The 20,686-nt window shown below is 38.3% G+C and overlaps 1 protein-coding gene across 1 annotated transcript in view; it reads right to left on the bottom strand.

Moving 5' to 3' along the window:
• Nucleotides 1-993: 993 nt before the first annotated feature.
• LOC121431449 (melanotransferrin-like) overlaps nucleotides 994-20,686 on the bottom strand; it is a 33,981-nt gene continuing 14,288 nt past the window's right edge. The window contains exons 5-13 of the mRNA XM_041629022.1: nucleotides 20,105-20,228; nucleotides 13,786-13,966; nucleotides 11,654-11,737; nucleotides 9,165-9,330; nucleotides 8,062-8,226; nucleotides 7,279-7,572; nucleotides 6,259-6,424; nucleotides 4,717-4,981; nucleotides 994-3,212 (exon numbers count right to left, since the gene is read on the bottom strand). Of these exons, the coding sequence (XP_041484956.1) occupies nucleotides 2,934-3,212; nucleotides 4,717-4,981; nucleotides 6,259-6,424; nucleotides 7,279-7,572; nucleotides 8,062-8,226; nucleotides 9,165-9,330; nucleotides 11,654-11,737; nucleotides 13,786-13,966; nucleotides 20,105-20,228 (1,724 nt within the window). The 3' untranslated portion in view covers nucleotides 994-2,933. The remainder of the gene's footprint in view (nucleotides 3,213-4,716; nucleotides 4,982-6,258; nucleotides 6,425-7,278; nucleotides 7,573-8,061; nucleotides 8,227-9,164; nucleotides 9,331-11,653; nucleotides 11,738-13,785; nucleotides 13,967-20,104; nucleotides 20,229-20,686) is intronic.

Raw genomic sequence — 20,686 nt, 5'->3', positions numbered from 1 at the left:
TTTCTAATACTGCTACGTTATGGCACTTTCAGTTGGCAAAAAACAAACATTTATGCAGCATCTATTACCTCATCCAACTGTTTAAAGGCAGTTAATACACGTATATCAAAATGGCAAAACACCTACATACTCCTACTACATAATTTGGCAGTTTCACATTGATGGCTTTAGGTTTTAACATGAAGTTAGCTTTTTTAGTTATTAATAAAAAAAAACATATTGGAAAGTAATTCTCATTGTGTTGTACCAACTAAATTGCATCATAGGCAAAGGTCACAAGTATAGGAAGGGCAATCATCATTGCATAATCAGGAGATTTTCATCTTTATAACATGTCAAAGTGATAAATTATACAGTGCATGAGAAACGGGATTGTATAAAGCGAGGCATTTCCTCTTTAACCCAACCATGGCAACAAGCTGTGATGATGCGTCGTTCAACTGTAATGACGATTTCAAATAAACGTTTGCACTTTATGAGCAATCCAACTATTACTGTTCCACGTGATTGTGCATGAAATATTGCATGCTCAAAAAAAGCATATCAAAACTCATAGATGAAAAACACATCCTCTAAATTTCAAATTCATAGATGATAGAAAAAGATTATGCAGATATACAAATCATTTCCATATAATATCCAAATAATGCACTACCAAAATGAATGCATTTAGATAAATGAGTCTCATCGTACATACTGCACACTTGATTACATACATATTTCAGAGTTTCGAGTACATGATTTCATAACATGATTGGATATATCAACACATTACATGCAATATCATTTGCATACCGTATATATTGATGATATGTGGAATATGCATCACGATAAAGACATTATATTTCCCTATAACTGCCTGAGTCAAACCCATGACCCAGAAGAATGAATATTCTTTATCACTGGCAGAATTTCATGAAGAAAAAGCAAAATGAAACAATAAAGAAGTGTCACATGATTACCTGGTGCCAATTGCCTCTTTTCAGTAAGTAACCATTTTATCCCCAGACACAGGCCTACTGATTTATAAAAATCATATTCTCCAGCAAACAATTATCCCACTACATTTGGAATTAAACTGTGTTAATTATCATGAAATAAAACTATGACTTATTTTACATGAAATAATTTCATATTTCAAAATACAAATAATTTCACACTTCAAAATTAAACTAAACTAAAAAAAAGGAATATAAATTATAACCTTTACTTCTTAACCAAAACAACCTATAAAAGAAAAGCTGAATCTATATATTCAAAGATTAGGAAAGATAAAGAAGACAGAACATACACCGTAGATGAAGTGACAAGAAACAACTGTTAGACAAATTCCATTCCGTGAAACGAATGCTATTTAAGTATGAGAAAATGTTGGAAATAATCCTACAAACTTCCCCAGAAATGTGTGTTTGCTACCCGACATTTTATTGCAGAGTGAGCTTTACTCACCTACCAATCCAACCATGGCCAATTCCTAATTGATATAAGAATAAGCATTTGTTTAATTGATAAGGTATTAAAAGCAACATGAAGTGGATAAAGCCATTTCCGGGTACCATGGTTGCAGGTCACACCATCATTTCAAACGGAAAGGAGAGCTCAGGTCGTGTAACGGGTCGGTCTGTTGAAAGTGACATAGACTCATGTCGACTACCATCCAAAAGGCAATGGTCCTACCAAGGGTGACACTTCTTATGTCGACGCCTAGTTTGGTATTTTCTTTGCAAAGGAGCAAGCCATCATCGTTGCTTATATGAATCTAAGATGCTCATTAAAAGACAATATTGTAAACTTGGAAGCTCAAACGGAAAAGGGGGGGGGGGGAACTGCACTTGCCATAATAATCTGGGAAAATTACACTATTTCATATGAACTAGAAAGGCGCGTTGCAAAAAACTTGCGATCAATTGCAAGTCTGCTTTCGTTCTCGAAATCAAGCATGTACCGTGCAATTCAAAATCGCAAATTTGTAATTAATTGCCAAACTGCTCCATGAAACAAGGAGTGTAATCCGATTTCCTATAGTTAAAAGTGATTAATCAATTGTAAAATTGCAACAGAATATTTGCGATTGATTGAAAACACCATTTTCTTGCAACACCCCCTAGGACAGATCATTTCATGAAAGTTTTACATAGAGGTTCTAGACCTACTCGTACATTACGTAAGGGCATCGCCTAGGATTCTTCAGGGGTCAAAGCTCTGAAAACAAGTCTCTTGTTTTAAAGCTCTCTCTTTTATTTTTCTCGACCAAGTTTTCGGGTAAGGCAGTGTTTCGGAAGTAAATTAAGCAGAGGCGGGTCCAGCCGGGTATGATGCAATAGTTTTGAGAGACCGAATATTGTGCAAAAATCGGTCTGGCCCCTGAACTGGTAAGGTCCGCCGTTGAACCCAAGGCCATACAAGGTTTGGATCCTGTATGAAAGGAACTGGAGCGGAACATGGGCCACTCAAGATGCTTGTAGTGACTTTATGAGGCACCCGCGCTAAATATCAGTGCTACTTTTGCCACCGACTGCTTCATTCAGTCACATCCCCCCCCCCAGCAATTTGGCAATTCCAAAGAAGGATGTAAGTTAGTCTGGAACCTCTATGTGAGATCTCCCTGGATTGATTTGTCTCTGATTTCTAGTTCACATAAAATGGTGTAATCCTTCCAAATTGTCACTGTAAGATCAGATTGAGAATCAGGAATTAAAAATATGGGTCAGACATACAAAAAAGTTGATTACTTTATTACGGAAATGCCCATCTTCCTCCTAATATGTGTGTCAGTATCAAGAAAAACATGGGATTTAGAAAGAAAAACACACTGAGCTAGATTTCTTGCTTAGCTCTGAACCTTAAAGACTTGAGGAGGAACTTTTTTTATGGAAAGGGAAAGCATACTGCATGAGCACAACTCCAGCCTACTCCTGACTTGCTTATCGAGTTTACTTGCGCGATAGCATGCCAAACCAGACCATCTGAATGAGGAATGCGATCATCACGACGACCATGGATGACTGAGCGGTCTTGATAGCCCCTCCTGTCTTACATTCAATGGCTTCCAAGGATTTGACGTACTCCTCACTCAGCCACTCCAAAGTCGTGTCCTGCTGGCCGACGTTGACAAGCATCTGGGTAGAATCCTTGAAGAGGAGGTCGGTGTCCCCGTAGGCCTCGGAGTCGAACATCTTGAAGCCTGTGCCGGTGTCGCTGCCGAAAAGATTCTACGCAATACAATGAAACAAATCAACGTGGTTGATGAAAGTAATTAGGTACTCATAAGTACTGGTGTTCAAAAGTATACAGTACGAGTCAGAAAAGATGTTACACTTTTTAAATTAAGTATTTTTCAAAGAAAATGTGGGATTTAGAGCGAATTCCTGGCATGTATGGATAGAGTAAATATTCCTTTGTCACTTGGTAAAATTTGTTTCAGTGTTGTTGTGGTTGAGTGCACAATAGCCATTGTTTGGAAAAAGTGTCAAAACTCACTTGCGCCAAGTCATGTGATTACCTGCTGAAACGGGGACAAAAGCATTCACACATACTATGAGCGTAAAGTCTATGTGTATGTTTATTAATCAAGAAAAATAAGCAAGAGAACAGGTAAATCAAGATATTATCTTCACTGAAAAAAAGTTCCTTTTCATTGTCATTTAGGCCACAACTTGGACAAAGCTTCCTGCCTCCAATCTTCCACACGTCCATTTCTCTCGATGCACTTCTGGGCTCGATGGAGCATTGCTGCCATGGCCCTGCGAAGTGTCTGCCTGTCTTCGTTTGGGGGTACCTGAAGTCAAAAGTGTAAAGCACCCTACCTACAGATCTGGATGACTTGCAGTAGCGCATCATCAGAGCAACATGTGGAAGATTGAAGGTGGGAAGCTTTGTCCAAGTTGTGGCCAAAATGACAATGAAAAGGATTTTTTCTTCAGTGAAGATAATTTACTGATTTACAGGTTCTCTTGTTTATTTTTCTTGATTAATAAACATATGCCTAAACTTTACGCTCCTTGTTCGTGTGAATGCTTTTGTCTCCTTTTCAGCAGGTAATCACATGACTTGGCACAAATGGGTTGACACTTTTTCAAAGAATGGCTGTTATGCACTCAACCATAAAAACAACAATGAAAACAAATTTTACCAAGTGACAAAGGAATGTTTACTCTGTCCATACATGCCAGGAATTCTCTCTGTGTTCCACATTTTCTTTTAAAAATATTCAATTTATTTTAAAAAATGTTACATTTTTCTGACTCGCACTGTAGATAGGAGCATTCCACTAAACAAATAACGATTTATTTTTCAACACTGAGAGGACTGTGCTATTTGAGATGTATCGAGGTGGGGGGGGGGGGGGGGCATGATGGCTCCCCTTCGGATCTCAGTTCATGGGATCCCACCAAAGTTAGACACCCTATGTCAGTATTAAAAGAATTTTGTATAATTCAATTATTTATTTATCAATGAAAATCATAATCAAGATTTCTTTATCTTTTTTTTAAATGGTCAAGGTACTTATCATCAATAACATAATCATCGCCATCATCGTCATCATCACCATCATCATCATCATCGTCATCATCACCACCATCATCATCTCACTACCATCCACCAGCAACAACCTCATAAACATCATCATCATCACCATCACTACCATCATCGTCAATATCATCATCACCACCATCATCATCAAACACTTTTATCATGCTCATTTTGTTTCCATACCTGACCCTCAAGCAGCAGGTCACGGATCTCTTGCTTCTGTGCAGTAGTTTTGTCGTTTGAGGTCACCACTGCGTGCGAAGGTACCTTGGCCAGATTGCAGGTCAGCCACTCAGATATAGGAGCACGGGTGTTGTCGGCACAAAGAAGTTCGTAATGAGAACTGTTAAGGTTCCTGCTCCAATCCTCTGTGCCCTGGCCATCGGTGTTATCAGGGACAGTGGTGTGCTTCACGAATGCGACGTCCCCTGCCTGCTCGGCCAAGCATCTGCCAAAAACAAAGTGCAAATTCACCATAGAAAAACACATCTTCAAAGGCACGTTGTCTCGACTTCAAAGGAGAATTCGATGAATTTTATCGGCATTTACAACTCAGGGCCCCGTTGCTAAAAGTTACCATTACGGTAACTATGCCATCCAACGGTAACTACCATGGTAACACTGATCAACAGCCAATCAAAATCAAGGATTCAATCTAAGATACCATTGGATGGCAAAGTTACAATAAGGGTAACTATTATGCAATGGGGCCCAGAAATGTGCTTTCTTTTTGAGTTTACACATTTTTCAATCATACCTCAAATGAATTCAAATAAACATTAACAAAAAAAGATACAGCCAAAGGTTCTAAATTGTTAACTGTGTTGGCTTCTGATCCCCTACCCAACTGAGGTTTATACCCCAGCCTTATTACAAGAGCCTCATATAAGGAACATACACAAATGAAAATAGCATTTTCCTCATCTTGCATATATTATTGTCACAATATTTTGCTACCATGATGACGCAAGTCTTCATTCAAATAAAAATGTGCGTGCAGAGTCTAACATGTAACCCACATGAAAAGAAAATAAGTGGAACGCCTCTGGCTGTCTCGCCTGCATTACGCGATTCAATATTCAATACAACCTCTGACCTTGGTTATGTGACCTAAAACTTAGACAGGATCTTCAGTAATACACTATCACCCTTATGACATGAAACTAGGTCCAAATACGTTTTAAGTTCTGACATTTCAAAAACTTAGTCTTGGTTAAGGTTTCGATATTAATCCCCCAAACATGGTCTAGGTTCACTGACCTTAAATGACCTTTGACCTTGGTCATATGACCTGAAGCTCAGGTAGGATGTTCAGTAATACTTGATTACCCTTATGTCCAAGTTTCATGAGCAAGGTCCATATACTTTCAAGTTATGATGACATTTCAAAAATTTAACCCTGGTGAAGATTTCAATGTTGACGACGCCGCTGTTGGAAAAGCGGCGCCTAGTCTTGCTCTGCTATGCAGGCAAGACAAAAACTGTGGAATTAGTTTGATCCGCAAGATTTGAAATGATTGAATCCACCAACTGTCTGACCACCCGACTGTATGTTGATTCCTATGATAATATTAATAGTAATAATAATAATGATAACAACAATACTACTACTAAATGATAATCCTAATAAACAAACAGTTCTTGAATATGGCATATTTCATTATGATCATGATGTCTCTATGCGCTCCTTTAGTCCATTTTTAATCCTCTAAAAATTGGCATTACCTGAATGCGCCGGCATAGTCGTAGTAGGGTTCGTTTGCATTCCGGACGCAAAAATTATTCCCCGTTCCGATGCACAAAGAGCACAAGCTGTTCGGGTTGGTTCCCTCTGGGTCGTACTTGTCTGTTTTGGCTCCCGGTGCACAGCTCCCAGCCGAGAAAAATTCCCCTGTAAATGAATGATCAGAAGACAATTATTACTAGAGATCACAAGGCCAAAACTTGATCTGCTTCTGTGTCTCAAATTGGCAACCATACTTTTGTATTCTTTTTCATACTTTACAAAGTAAACAAAGCGTTTTTAAGTTTTTTATTTTGATGTCCATGTCTTTTAATATAGCCCAAGAATTTTCTTAAAGATCAAACATGGAAACGAATCAAAATGTGAGAAGGCTGGAACAAAAAGTTGCCACTTCACATCATGAAAGAGTGATTTTTTTTGTGAGTTAATCACGTTGATAGATAATGATTATGGTAAGAACACAGAATGGTTGGAGACATGCATGAAGAATGGAAGTCTTTCCCAACTTGCAGGATGAAGTTTGCGAAGCCCGAGATTTACAGACCGGACCATTTGTAATCGGTAGTCCCGAGACTCCAAAAATAACACACAATGGCCCGTATTCTGAACTCTGGTTTAAATCAAACCCTGGTTTAAATTTGTGGTTTAAGTATGGAGAGCCAATTGGAGCATAAATCCCTACAGTAAACAGTCATATTAACTCATGACACCCAAATTGTTCATAATTGTCTGGGGCTCATGACTGAAATATTTTCTTTATTATGGAAGCAAAAAGAAACAAAATATTACACATAAGAAATTTATAATATAGACTTAATTTTGATTTCGTGGCTTCCCATAATTTTAGTACAGAGTTAGACCATGGTCTAAGTTAAATCTAACTTCAGAATACGGGCAAAGGTGTCCACAGGAATTGAAGAATCACATGACCAAGTCAGGCATTTCTCACATTCTCTACATTGTTGATTGGACATTCATGGAAGGAATCGCGGTCCTCTTACCTACTGCCTTGGGGATATCGCAGTTGTCGTCGACTGAGATATGACCATTGTCGATGAGGTGACCGACTGGCACGTTCCATCCCGACGTTTTGCCGATCCCAGTGTGACACGATTTGCGATCCTGAAGCTCATCCATGCCAAACTGGGTCCCTTTGCGAGCCACGGCCACCGCAAAGTAGCTGGCGTCGGGGTTCTCGCCACCAGAGCTGTAGCTCTCTCCCACGATCGGTGCCACATCGTTGCCGGCTTCAAAGAGATCGCCTCCGTCAAGGGTCACTACATCAGCATCACCAGCTGAAAGAAACGAATCAAGCAATTGCTAATTTGTCCATGTAAAGCTACATCTTAATGGAACCCAGTGGAAAGCCAGTCACAGATTTAGTTATACACATCTCACGGTGTTAACATGAGTGGCATCACAATGAACCCCCCCCCTCCAAATAAAAAAAGGAAGAAAAATTGGTTATACTCAGCCAACCGATCCATTATAGTGAGGCTGACCCATCTTTCTCGACATTTTTTTTTTTAATCATAACCCAAACATGTCCAGATGTTGCATTCAAAAGCGTAAGCCTTCAAAATGCTTGAAAGATAGTTCCCAAAGATTTGTTATTTAAATAAACAATATGCATAGTTACCAATATTTACATTTTCTTTTATTTGTTCACATCTGTATATGAAAATCTTGCATTAATGGGGGGGTGGGGGGGGGGGGGCGCTAAAAACAAGACTTCCAGACATGCATCATGAAACAAATTAAAGAGCGCAAGGTGATGAACTCACCGATGACCCTATCCACACAATGTCCTTTGCTCATCTCCTCGTAGCATGAGATCTGAGGACTCCACCCTTCTCCCTTGAAGGCAGCGCTCATGTCACGGCATTTCTGAGTTTCGACAGCCGAGGTGGTGCACCATCGCAGAGAGCCTTCTGGACACATCTTTAGACCTGGAGAGAGGTTAATGAAACATAGATACTGCGTGATTTCAAGATTGGTGTTGGTGTTGGGTGTTAGAAGCACAATTGATTGTTTCTCTAGCTTCAAAACCTAATTGTATTCCTAGGTTTATAGCAAAATATCCAGATCACATTGACATCTCGACACTTAGTGTAATTTGTCCCTGCATTTTTACCGGCAGGAAGTAATTCCTCAAAAAGCTGTGTGCGCCTTAATCGGTTGCCTAGCTTAGCCGGGGTAATAATAATAGCAGTGCCTTTTTAAAGCGCCATGAGCACTGAAAGGTGGACCTGTGCGCTATATAAGAAGCCACCATTACTATTATTATTATTTTAAGTTTAGTGCTATGCTGACATTAAAACTGACATAACACCAACACCAATGCGTCAACACCCACGGAGTGTGTGACTGTGCTTGTGGATAAGAGAGAGAGACAGAGAGAGAAGGGAATATCACATGCTGACATACAGTACTTTCATTTGACTACATGCATCACTTTGTTTGCATATTCCAAATATCCAGGGAAATTTAGGTATTTCCCACCCAGGTGATTTTGGAAATAATGGGGAAAAGTTGTAAATGCTGTGAAGTTCTTTATTAATATACAGGGAGGCACAGGAACATGCTTGAGAAACACCTGGAAACATTCCAAGGAGTATATTTTGTAGAAATTCCCTGTATTTCCAACTGTATTTTATTTAACTGCAACGACTGGAAACCAATTTGGCCTGATCCCAAAATAAGGGCTTGCAGTTTAATATCCAAAATGTTACATCAGTAATCTTATAGTAAATTTGAACCTCAAATGTAGAGGTAATTTTCATGCACATTACAGACAAATAAGCAAAACATGATTTGTTCCAAAATCGGATCATGGACCAGTCATAAGATGGCGAAAGCCTTTGTATGGGGTGGGGAGGCGACTAACCATCAATGGTATCAGCATAGGTTCCCAGGTAAGTCCTGTAGGTCAAACCGCTCTCAAGGTTGGCTAGATTCTGGGCTGAATCCTTGAATAGCAAGTCATGGCCGTTAAAATCGGTAGAATCAAACATCTTGAATCCATTCTGATTGTTGTCGTCTCCGAACAAATCCTAGATTTGATAAGAATATAATACAAGTGGAATGCCTCTGGCCGTCTCACCTGCATCACGCGGTTCAATATAGCAGCAGTGCTGATTTTGAATACTACTCTAACTCGCACAGTATGTTCAGTGATACATGGTTACTCTTATGTCCTCTTTTTATGAACTAGACCAATAAACTTACAGAGATATGATGGTTATTCAACAAAAAACCCCAACATGGCCAAAGTTCATTGACCTTACATGACCTTTGACCTTGATCATGTGACCTGAAACTGGAACAGGATGTTCAGTGATACTTGATTACTCTTATGTACAAGTTTCATGAATCAGATCCATAAACTTTCAAAGTTATGATGGTAATTCAACAGATACACCCAATTCGGCTAAAGTTCATTGACCTTTGACCTTGGACATGTGACCTGAAACACGCACAAAATGTTCAGTGATGCTTGATTACTATTATGTCCAAGTTTCATGAATCAGATCCATAAACTTTCAAAGTTATGATGGGAATTCAACAGATATCCCCAATTCGGCCAAAGTTCATTGACCCTAAATGACCTTTGACCTTGATCATGTGACCTGAAACTTGCACAAAATGTTCAGTGATGCTTGATTACTATCATGTCCAAGTTTCATGAATCAGATCCATAAACTTTCAAAGTTATGATGGGAATTCAACAGATATCCCCAATTCGTCCAAAGTTCATTGACCCTAAATGACCTTTGACCTTGGTCATGTGACGTGAAACTCATGCAGGATGTTCATTGATACTTGATTAACCTTATGTCCAAGTTTCATGAACTAGGTCCATATATTTTCCAAGTTATGATGACATTTCAAAAACTTAACCTCAGGTTAAGATTTCGATGTTGATTCCTCCAACATGGTCTAAGTTCATTGACCCTAAATGACCTTTGACCTTGGTCATGTGACATGAAACTCTAATAGGATGTTCAGTAATACTTGATTAACCTTATGTCCAAGTTTTATTAACTAGGTCCATATACTTTCTAAGTTATGATGTCATTTCAAAAACTTAACCTCAGGTTAAGATTTGATGTTGACGCCGCCGCCGCCGTCGCCGTCGGAAAAGCGGCGCCTATAGTCTTACTTTGCTTCGCAGGTGAGACAAAAACCCGAATAAAACGAAGCTACTCTTCATAGTGTAATCAAATTTTCAAATCATTTCGAGTTATTTCTTTTAACTACATAAGTTGATGCCATGATCAGAGGCCTGTTTCGTAGACTACGTCAACTTTTTCATCATGTGGCAACTACCATGGAAACCTTGGTTGTGGTTGGTTAATTAGCTCTGTTACCATGGAAACCTTGATTGTGGTTGGTTAATTAGCTCTGTTACCATGGTAGTATGATAATGGCAAAGTTAAAATAGTTGTAAGTCTTTTATGAAATGGATCCAAGAACTTAACTTTATCTCCAACATCTTTTTTTTTCTGGTGAGAATCTGAATGATTCACTGGAGGGAAACCTGCTCAAGTGAACCTCCTTTTTCCCCTGCTTAAAGGGATCATTTAACTTTGTGAGCATCCGATTTAAAAAATTTTCAAACTGAGACGAAACATGTGTATGAGTGCCTGTATTTGTCCTCAAAAACCATGAAACAGACCACAATATAGGATGAATAACTCTATTTTAGATACAAGTGGCAATTTATTAGCTTGATTTTGAGAACCGTCTAGTAGACGGGTTCAGCTTATGACCAGTTTTCTCCAATTCAAAAAGTCTGTTGGCTATATTGACTGCTTTCTGCTGTGTACGTCTCCTATACACATGTTATTAGCTGCACTGTACATTCAGTGTATACCTTGTACACACTATATGTAGGTCATGCTGTGTTCATCTAGAGTTAATGTGTTGTGTTGCACAGATTCGCTCTATACACATAGTCATTGAAACCAACTCCCAATTATTTTCAAACTTTGGTTTACATCTCCAAGGTTTTATAAATGATCCTGTAGATATAATACTTTGAAACTTTTGGGATGGTATTTTTACCCTATAAGCCTAATGTTTAGCCCATTTTCAAGAACCAAAATGAGAATTTTTTTAAATCAGAACAAAGTGAAATGATCACTTTAAATGAAATTTAATGTTTTTTATTATAGCTTGAAAAAATATGTGGTCAAGCCATATCATATGATTTTATAGCAAATAGCATCTTTTTTTCAAACTAAAAAATCAAACACTGAAATTCATTTTGACAGACTTGGCAAGAATTCACAAAAGTGTTTTTGAATTTGAGGTTTGAAAACCACGATTTAAGTTGATTTCATGCTTAATAATAATTCAGCATATCAAACTTACCACAGCTTGTCTGAGAACATCCTGGAAAGCCTGGATCTGTGCATCTGTTGTCCTTGGCGATGTCACAATAGCATGGGCTGGAGACTGAATGAATAGAACACCAACTTTGTCAACGTATTTTTTTGGTCTAGTTTCCATTTGGCACACACTACAAATTCTGATTTGATGTAATGCCCTGCTTGGTCTAAATAATTATAATATATAGCATTTATGAGGCTCCGATTTATCTAGTATCCTATTCAAATGTGCACTACATGTATATTATTACCCCAGCTGTAGATCCAGCTGTTTAAAGGTCCCATGAAATGCTGATTTATTCATTGTTAATAGTGGTTACTAATTACAATTCCATCAAAATTTTACCCAAAGAACATCCCACATCAGGTTCAACTGCAGCTTTATATTGAAAATTGAGCCAAATTCGCCCCGCCAACAAAAAGTCAGCCCAATTTGGTTTCGTATATCACGTGACAATTATGACGTCAGGGAAGGAAGCTGCTGAGCGTTGTTGATGTTTGGAGCGTGAAGTGCCTATTGTGGTTGCACATGTGGATTCAAAGTAAATAAATTGAATTGCTGGAATAATATTCAGAACCTGAATCTTCAAAGTCTGAAGAATCAGACAGCTGATGACGATGCTGCAGCCATGATCAAAAACCTCATAAAAATCTAAAAAATGTGTTAAGGATAAACTTGGTAGAAACAGCAACTACGCGAGGAACGTGTACAATAACTAGGGCTCCGGCCGCAGAGCTGGGAAAAACCTTCCTTCGATGACGTCACAATGATTGACAGGTCGATCGGTCGACTCTTACGAAAATGTTTAATGGGGTTACCGTTGAAGTTCATTTCCATGGAATAACTCAACACCGGTTCGTCGTACACAGGAACCTATGGCAAATTCGTATTTTTCAAGTAAAACTACCTAAAAATAGATACATGTACGTATCTAGAATAAGATGGAATTGGTGTCATAGGACCTTTGAGGAAAACTGAACAATACTGTAGGCAGGCTTGAGTAGCAGAGCTACCAAGTCTCACGCATTATGCATGAGACTCAAGCATTTTGGACTCTTGTTCATCCCCTCAAATCTCTGTCTCATGCAACGATCACAGCCTATCCCCATATACATTGTACACAATGTCTGTGGTCTCACTCAGATTCACAGAAAATCTCACGCATAGCTGGTCTTTGAACTTGGCATCTCTGGAGTAGGTGAGAGAAGACTGGCTCGAGTCTGCCTGCTAGTTAGCTTTCCTCTCCTGGTTTACAGTCCTTTCAAGGACTACACTACTTTCAAACCTCCATTTTCTCCCCTTTCCAGTTCACCTCCAATTTTATCCGCTTTCCTTATCTCAGTCCTTACAGGACTTTACACACGGTGTACTGTAAACCTAGCTCTTCTGCGATTGCTCATACCCCCATGCAAACCTTCAAACATCATCTTCCACCATTCTCTTTCATTTATTTTTCTCCTTTCCAACACAACATTTTATGGCCAAGGTTGAATTCCCCTCAGTTCATCTAATCACATAGGACTCTGTGTTGTAGATGAAATGGGTATAGTATAATAACTGGAAAGTAGACAACATGTTAAATGGCCATTAGTCCAAGTTGATTAAAGACCAACAAGGATTAGATCACGTGGGATGAGACAAAACGGGGAGTAGAGAAAGAGGATGTAGAACAAGTCTGGCAATGGTACACATCCACCGAGACCCATACATTTGTGTTAGATTTAACACCCTAACAAAATCATTCCATGGACATAATAACACATCATACCATCTCCATTTCCAGACTTTTAGTCTACTCCCCAACATCTGTTCTCACACCTATATCACAGCTCCCTCCCTAAAAATCTCACACCTCACTTTTTTTTACCAACATGTAGCATCTCTGTAACATGGACTCCCATAACTCTGTCTGTGCCAAATAAAAGCATTCACAGTACAAGGGTGGACCTAGTCTCACTACTTCAGACTCTGCATTATGCAATATATGTGGAAAACGAGTGTCTGAGCCTGCAGACTAGGTCCAAAGCCTCATGAGCATTATTTCACAAAACTCTGACAAGTTGCTCTAATACATGTATATATACCAGTTCATAGCGTGGGTTGGGGATGCATACCTTGGCAAGGTTACAGTTCTCAGCCTGATCAACGGTAGATTGCGTCCCATCAGGACACAGGATCCTGAAGTCTGCCGAACTCAGGTCTCGGTTCCAGGTGTCCTGTCCGTTGCCGTCCGTGTTTTCAATAACTGTTGCAGGCTTGATGAAGGCTACGTCTCCGTCACCCTCGGCGAGGCACCTGCATTGAAAGACAGCAGATAGGGGGAAGAGCATGTGGTTTTATTATTTAAAGGTTTCACACCAGGGTCTTGTCTTACCATGCAGACGTGCCCCCCCCCCCTATTTTTTTGTCACCCCCTTTTTTTTCTTGTCAATTTTCCCTAAATTCATGTGGCCCCCCTGAAATGTTTGTGATCCCCCCCCTAAATTTAGGTTGACGACCTTTTTTTCTGCTTGTCAATTTTTTTCCATGTGTCCATCCAAAAATTTCAGGTGGGCCCCCCTAAATTTTTTTGGCTTCTGCCACCAATGCAACCATGAAAAGCTAGCATCGTCCAATGCTACAATGCAGGTTTGTTCAAAATGTTTTTGAGATATGACATTTACCCATAGTCTCATACATTCATCGTTGTCTTGACCATTCAGTGTGCTTCCTCTTTGTTAACAAGGGGACATTGTGTGAATTTCTGGGAGGAAAAATCATGACAACGATGGATTTCCATATCGTTGATGAAGATTGGATCAATCACAACTCTGTATTTGATATCCAGGGCTCCTATGGATCACAGAAAGAGTTGCAAATTAAACGCAACTCTTCAAACCAATGGCAAGTTGATAATGCATCAAGAACTTGCATCTGATTTTTGTTTTTCAGATGCCTTTAAAAGGGATGGTCTGGGATGAATATATCTATATCTATCAATAAATAGAGTGAAATTCACAAAGCAAAATGCTGAAAATTTCATCACAATCAGATAAATACTGAAGTTATTGAATTTTAAAGTTTATCAATAATTTTGTGAAAACAGTCATATGCACATCGTCATGAATATTCATGATGTGGGCTGATGTCACATCCCCACTTTCCTTTTTCTTATGTTATTACATGAAATCATAAATGTTTCATTTTTTCACACATGTGTAAAGGATGTCTCCATTATGATGAAATAAGTTGCAGCAATAAATAACTAATGCACTAAATCAGTTGTCAATCCAATTGTTTTAGTTCAGGGTAGACAAATTTTGAATAAAACTAATTTCATATAATAAAATACAAAAGAACAAGTGGGGATGACATCATCAGCCCATCTAATGAATATTCCTAAAGACATGCCTAGAATTGTCTCAGCGGAATAATGCAAATATTAAAAATTCAATAACTTTGTTATTCGTAATCCGATTTTGATCAAATTTTCAGCATTTCACTCTGTGCATTTTACTCTATTTAATGAGATATAAATATCTCCAGCCTGGACCATCCCTTTAAACAAAACTCTTCCTTTTCAAGGGTGTGACAATTACCACTGATCGAATAATCTAGATTCAACTCGTATTGTTTAAACACCTGGGAGTGAGTCACTAAAAATCAATAAGAAATGGTTTAATAGCAAGTGAAAGGAGAATTGAATGAACCTATTCCAATAATGAACAGAGACCTTATTTGCGAGACTTGTACATGTATGAACAGTGCATAAAGGAACAAGGTCTTCGATAACAGTTTGACTGAGCTATATTGCTCACAGTTAAACAATTCAGGAGCTCTTAATATGTAGATTACAAATGACTCATAATACAAACTCCTTCAAAAATTAAATACAACCTTGGACTTTAGTGTACATGTATGACACCGAATCCATTGTTACCATTTCATACCAAAGCAACTCCTTGCTACCACTTTAAAGACATTGACCAAGCTGAACACATATTTAACATACCAGACAATCATTTATTTCAAGTGCTGACAAAGGGATTTTCTATTTGAAAAATGAAAATCCATGTTCTTTTGTTTGAAATAGACATGAAAGGAAACTGAAAATTTGCTTTGCCAAATTGAAAGTAGGCCCGATAGTTTAGAGCAATTTTACTCCATAAGCACAAGGCTAGCACTTCAGTCTTGCCAAACACAATATTTTTGGGAAGGATTCTTATCTTCTTTTTGAGCATCTCCTTTCCATAAAGGGCATTTGATCAACTTAACAAAGATACATATCACACAGGCAGAACAATCATCTTTTTCACAAGGGATTTTCTTAAAACATAAGATTGAAGATTGATTTGTATGTTAAGTCATTTTGGAAAACTATTTTAATAAATGGGTAGTAGGTTTAAATGGTTGTGAGGTCTGTATTTAGATAGACTAATCAAAGTGTATGATGTACATGTAATAGCTTGGGTATGTGAACTCTGGTGCAAATTTTCAAACAATACACCGTACCACAAAGTGCCCTTGATTGACAAGCACCTTATCATATTGCTCTTTATTCATTGTCCATAACAATGGCTTCACATGTCAAAATTCAAGAGTCTGTTATCACAAAAATTATACAGATTGTTCTGAACACTAAATGCTCAAATAGGAGCGTTGACTAATTTATCATGATAGCGGTTACATGTTCTGTTTGCAAATGGGTTTATGGTTACATGACAATTGCTCCAATGGAAAATCTGCATGTTAAGCAAAACATAAAGCATTAACCTCCAAAGCTAAATAAACCCTAATCCTTATCTTTATACGATTCTGAACCAAAAATTATATTACAATCCAAACCCAAACCCTAACCCTATGCCCTCTGAGATATTGATTAAAACTGGAGCAATTGTCGCAGGAGCAAATGTCTTGTCACTGAGCTTATGCATTAACCCTAAATCTCCTGGGGTATTTTGATTCTTGTCATTCCGGGGGGGGGGCCATTATGGCCCCCACTTAAGATCTCGGCCGCTGATCGCGCGAGCGACGCAAAAATTTGCACGCTGGTAGTGTGCGATGTAATCTACAAGGGTGTATGGTAAAATTTTCCAAAATAATGAGATTTTATTTTATATGAATTAATTATGCTAATTTATGCATAAATCATACTTTTTGCTCTAATTCACTAAATAAAGCTCCTAGAATGCTAATTTTTGGTAAAAAATTTCTTTGTAGCATTCTTAACAATCATAATTCAAAAAAACTTTGGTTTGGAAATAAATTTCTTATGTATTTTATTGTTTTATGAATTTCTTATGTATTTCTTTGTTTTTTTACTTTTTGTTTTTTATTGTTTTTTCAATGGAAATTGTTCCAGACATAATTCTGATCATAAACAAGGCAAAATTAATTAAGTTTAATCAGTAAAAGTAGAAATAATGATACATTTATGAATTTTGGCTAAATACGCAATTTGCATTGGATTTGTACATGAAATCAAGTTTATGAGCAATTTTGGGTCTGACATGCACTTGCATAATGTTGCGTAATGTCGTAACCGCGTACCCGGGCGTCACAACTTTGGTCTCACAATTTTCGCGAGACTTGAATGTAAAAAGTCAGTGAGCTCCGAGGTGAAAAAATTTCGTGCAGCAGATATATCGCGAAAATTGTTGAGGGGGGGGCCATTATGGCCCCCCCCCCCTGGGAGAATTAGGGTTAACAGTTCTGCCATGGTATTGTCCTTGACAAATATGTGCAAAGATTACCAAGGAAGCTGCAGAGACTGATAAGCTAAAAGATAAATAAAGCTTGGGAGACTGCCTACTTGCCAAATGAGACTAACAGTGAATATACCCAGTAAATTTTGTTCATACAAGTGTACAGGACATGAATTCCACAATTGAATACCTCTACAAAAAGAACAAAAATATGATGAGGATAAAGATGATGGCTGATGATGGTGGTGTTGATTTTGAGGTGACACAGCATTTGCTCTTGCAACATTTGCTCTGGGTTTAATCAATATCTCAGAGGGCATAGGGTTAGAGTTTGGATTGTAATAGAGTTTTTATTTCAAAATAATGTAAAGATGAGGATTAGGGTTTATTTGGTTTTCGAGGTTAGGTTTTTTTTCCCCTCAGCGAAAAGCCCCAAGGGAAAATAGTAGCATTGGCGGACCAACCGAGGATAAAATATTTCCACTAATTTTTCAAAAGAGCAGCACAGGACATTTGTTTTATATCCCTTCCACAATTAAAGTATGAATGAAAAATATTGGTAATCTACCGGTAGTCTTAATTGGCCCAGCTCCATGATCTGGACAAAATCTAGATCAGCTTAATAACTTTTAGCTCAAATTCAAGCAAAATTTGCTAATCATTCAAAGCTAGCCAGTTCCTGAATAGACTGCGCGCGGCTACCGTTGGCTCCTAAGTATTACTCAGGGTGGTTTGGCGGCACGGTGGCTGTACTATAGTGAGTGAGATTGATCTTCTAATAATTCCACTTACTGGTTGTGAAGGTTGTTAGAACTAACCCAGCTGAACTAGAATCAAGCAGCTTATTCGATGATCGAATGATGGCCATCAATTTTATTTTCAGCACAGATTCATTGTAAACAAGACATGATTTCACATGGACAGTTATTTATCGGGAAGTTTGTGATTCAGCTAGCATTGCATTTTTAACTGTGTGGATTGCGCTGCACTCAGCGGACCCCTCATAAAGCGTCTGCGTCGTTGCATCACTAGACTGGCCCAGTGGAGGTAGTCTGTCGTGCGCTGTGCCCGAGTGATTGCGTGGTTTTCGGATGTATAATATTAAACAAGTGGAATGCCTCTGGCCGTCTCACCTGCATCACGCGGTTCAATATAGCAGTAGTGCTGACTTTGAATACTACTCTAACTCGCACAAGATGTTCAGTGATACATGGTTACTCTTATGTCCACTTTTTATGAACTAGACCAATAAACTTACAGAGATATGATGGTTATTCACCAAAAAAACCCAACATGGCCAAAGTTCATTGACCTTACATGACCTTTGACCTTGATCATGTGACCTGAAACTCAAACAGGATATTCAGTGATACTTGATTACTCTTATGTACAAGTTTCATGAATCAGATCCATAAACTTTCAAAGTTATGATGGTAATTCAACAGATACACCCAATTCGGCCAAAGTTCATTGACCTTTGACCTTGGTCATGTGACCTGAAACGTGCACAGGATGTTCAGTGATACTTGATTACTCTAATGTCCAAGTTTAATGAACTAGACCAATAAACTATCAAAGTTATGATGGTAATTCAACAGATACCCCCGATTCGGCCAAAGTTCATTGACCCTAAATGACCTTTGACCTTAATCATGAGACCTGAAACTTGCACAAAATTTTCAGTGATGCTTGATTACTATTATGTCCAAGTTTCATGAATCAGATCCATAAACTTTCAAAGTTATGATGGGAATTCAACAGATATCCCCAATTCGGCCAAAGTTCATTGACCCTAAATGACCTTTGACCTTGGTCATGTGACGTGAAACTCATGCAGGATGTTCAGTGATACTTGATCAACCTTATGTCCAAGTTTCATGAACTAGGTCCATATATTTTCTAAGTTATGATGACATTTCAAAAACTTAACCACAGGTTAAGATTTCGATGTTGATTCCTCCAACATGGTCTAAGTTCATTGACCCTAAATGACCTTTGACCTTGGTCATGTGACATGAAACTCTAATAGGATGTTCAGTAATACTTGATTAACCTTATGGCCAAGTTTCATGAACTAGGTCCATATATTTTCTAAGTTATGATGTCATTTCAAAAACTTAACCTCAGGTTAAGATTTGATGTTGACGCCGCCGCCGTCGGAAAAGCGGCGCCTATAGTCTCACTTTGCTTCGCAGGTGAGACAAAAACTATTCTACTCTGACGGCACACACTAGCTATTTTGATCTCCAAAATGAATTTCATCTTTCTGGTGAAATAATGATTAATCACCTGAAGGGCTCTCGACCAATTAAATAGCAACAAATTTTCAGTAAGGGATATAAGTACTAACATTTATTTTGCAGGCATGATATTCCCCTCTGAAAACAAAAAAATCTGACAAATAGCAAAGGTTCGCTAAGTCACCAACAAAGTCTGAGGTGTCCCAGTGGGGGTTACAAGCTCTTGCATAGAAAAGAAATCATAAGTGATTTTTCAAGGTGAGTCTGCATGATAGTTTAATATCATGTGACTTTAAAAAGCAGTAAAAAACAGCATGAGAATGTTCTTGGGCAAAGGATTTCACATTTAAAAAATCGGAAAAAAATATTTTTAGAAATAGCAATACTGATTTCAGTCGGGAGAATATCATGCCTGGTTTTGTGTATGCGGTTTGTCAACCACAGTCGACACACTCAAAGCCAGCACTGGTGACAGTAATGGACCGTAGCTGAGAAAAAATTTGACCAACCTGAAAGCCCCAGCATAGCTCTGGTATAGCTCGGTAGAATCGGGGGGACATCGGGGGTCGGTGCAAATACCGCAGAGATTTTGTGGGTTCTGCCCGTATGGATCATTCCTTTCGGAGTAGGCTCCTGGGTATTTTCAAAGAAAGACAGAAAAAGATCAGAAGTGAGATTCAAGTAATCACTTGGTGAAGATATACATTAAGACATTTTGAAAAAATATCTACCAAAATAAAAAATGCCTTAACATATTAACTTCCTGTGTATTTAACCATTTTTTTTTCAATTTTTTTTTCAAATTTTTGTTTTTATCTATTTTTTTTGCTCTATTGGGCACCCTTATACATATATTTCAACAGGCACAAATTCAAAATATTCATGCATGTACATGACTTTTGTTTGAGATTTGCATTGATTTTGTTCACATAATCCTGGGTTTTTTAAAAAGCAATTTGGGGGTTGAGATGCATGCACTATTAAAGAGTCGCACAGCATCCCAACAGCGTGTTCGATATTCATAAAAATTAGACCAACAGATGCAGAAGACTTGAAAATAAAGTGCCAGTAAGCGAAGCAGTCACAAACTT

Source organism: Lytechinus variegatus, chromosome 17, assembly GCF_018143015.1.
Source record: "Lytechinus variegatus isolate NC3 chromosome 17, Lvar_3.0, whole genome shotgun sequence".
In the NCBI taxonomy this organism is placed as follows: Eukaryota; Metazoa; Echinodermata; class Echinoidea; order Temnopleuroida; family Toxopneustidae; genus Lytechinus; species Lytechinus variegatus.
This window is presented reverse-complemented; position numbering and strand designations above follow the sequence as displayed.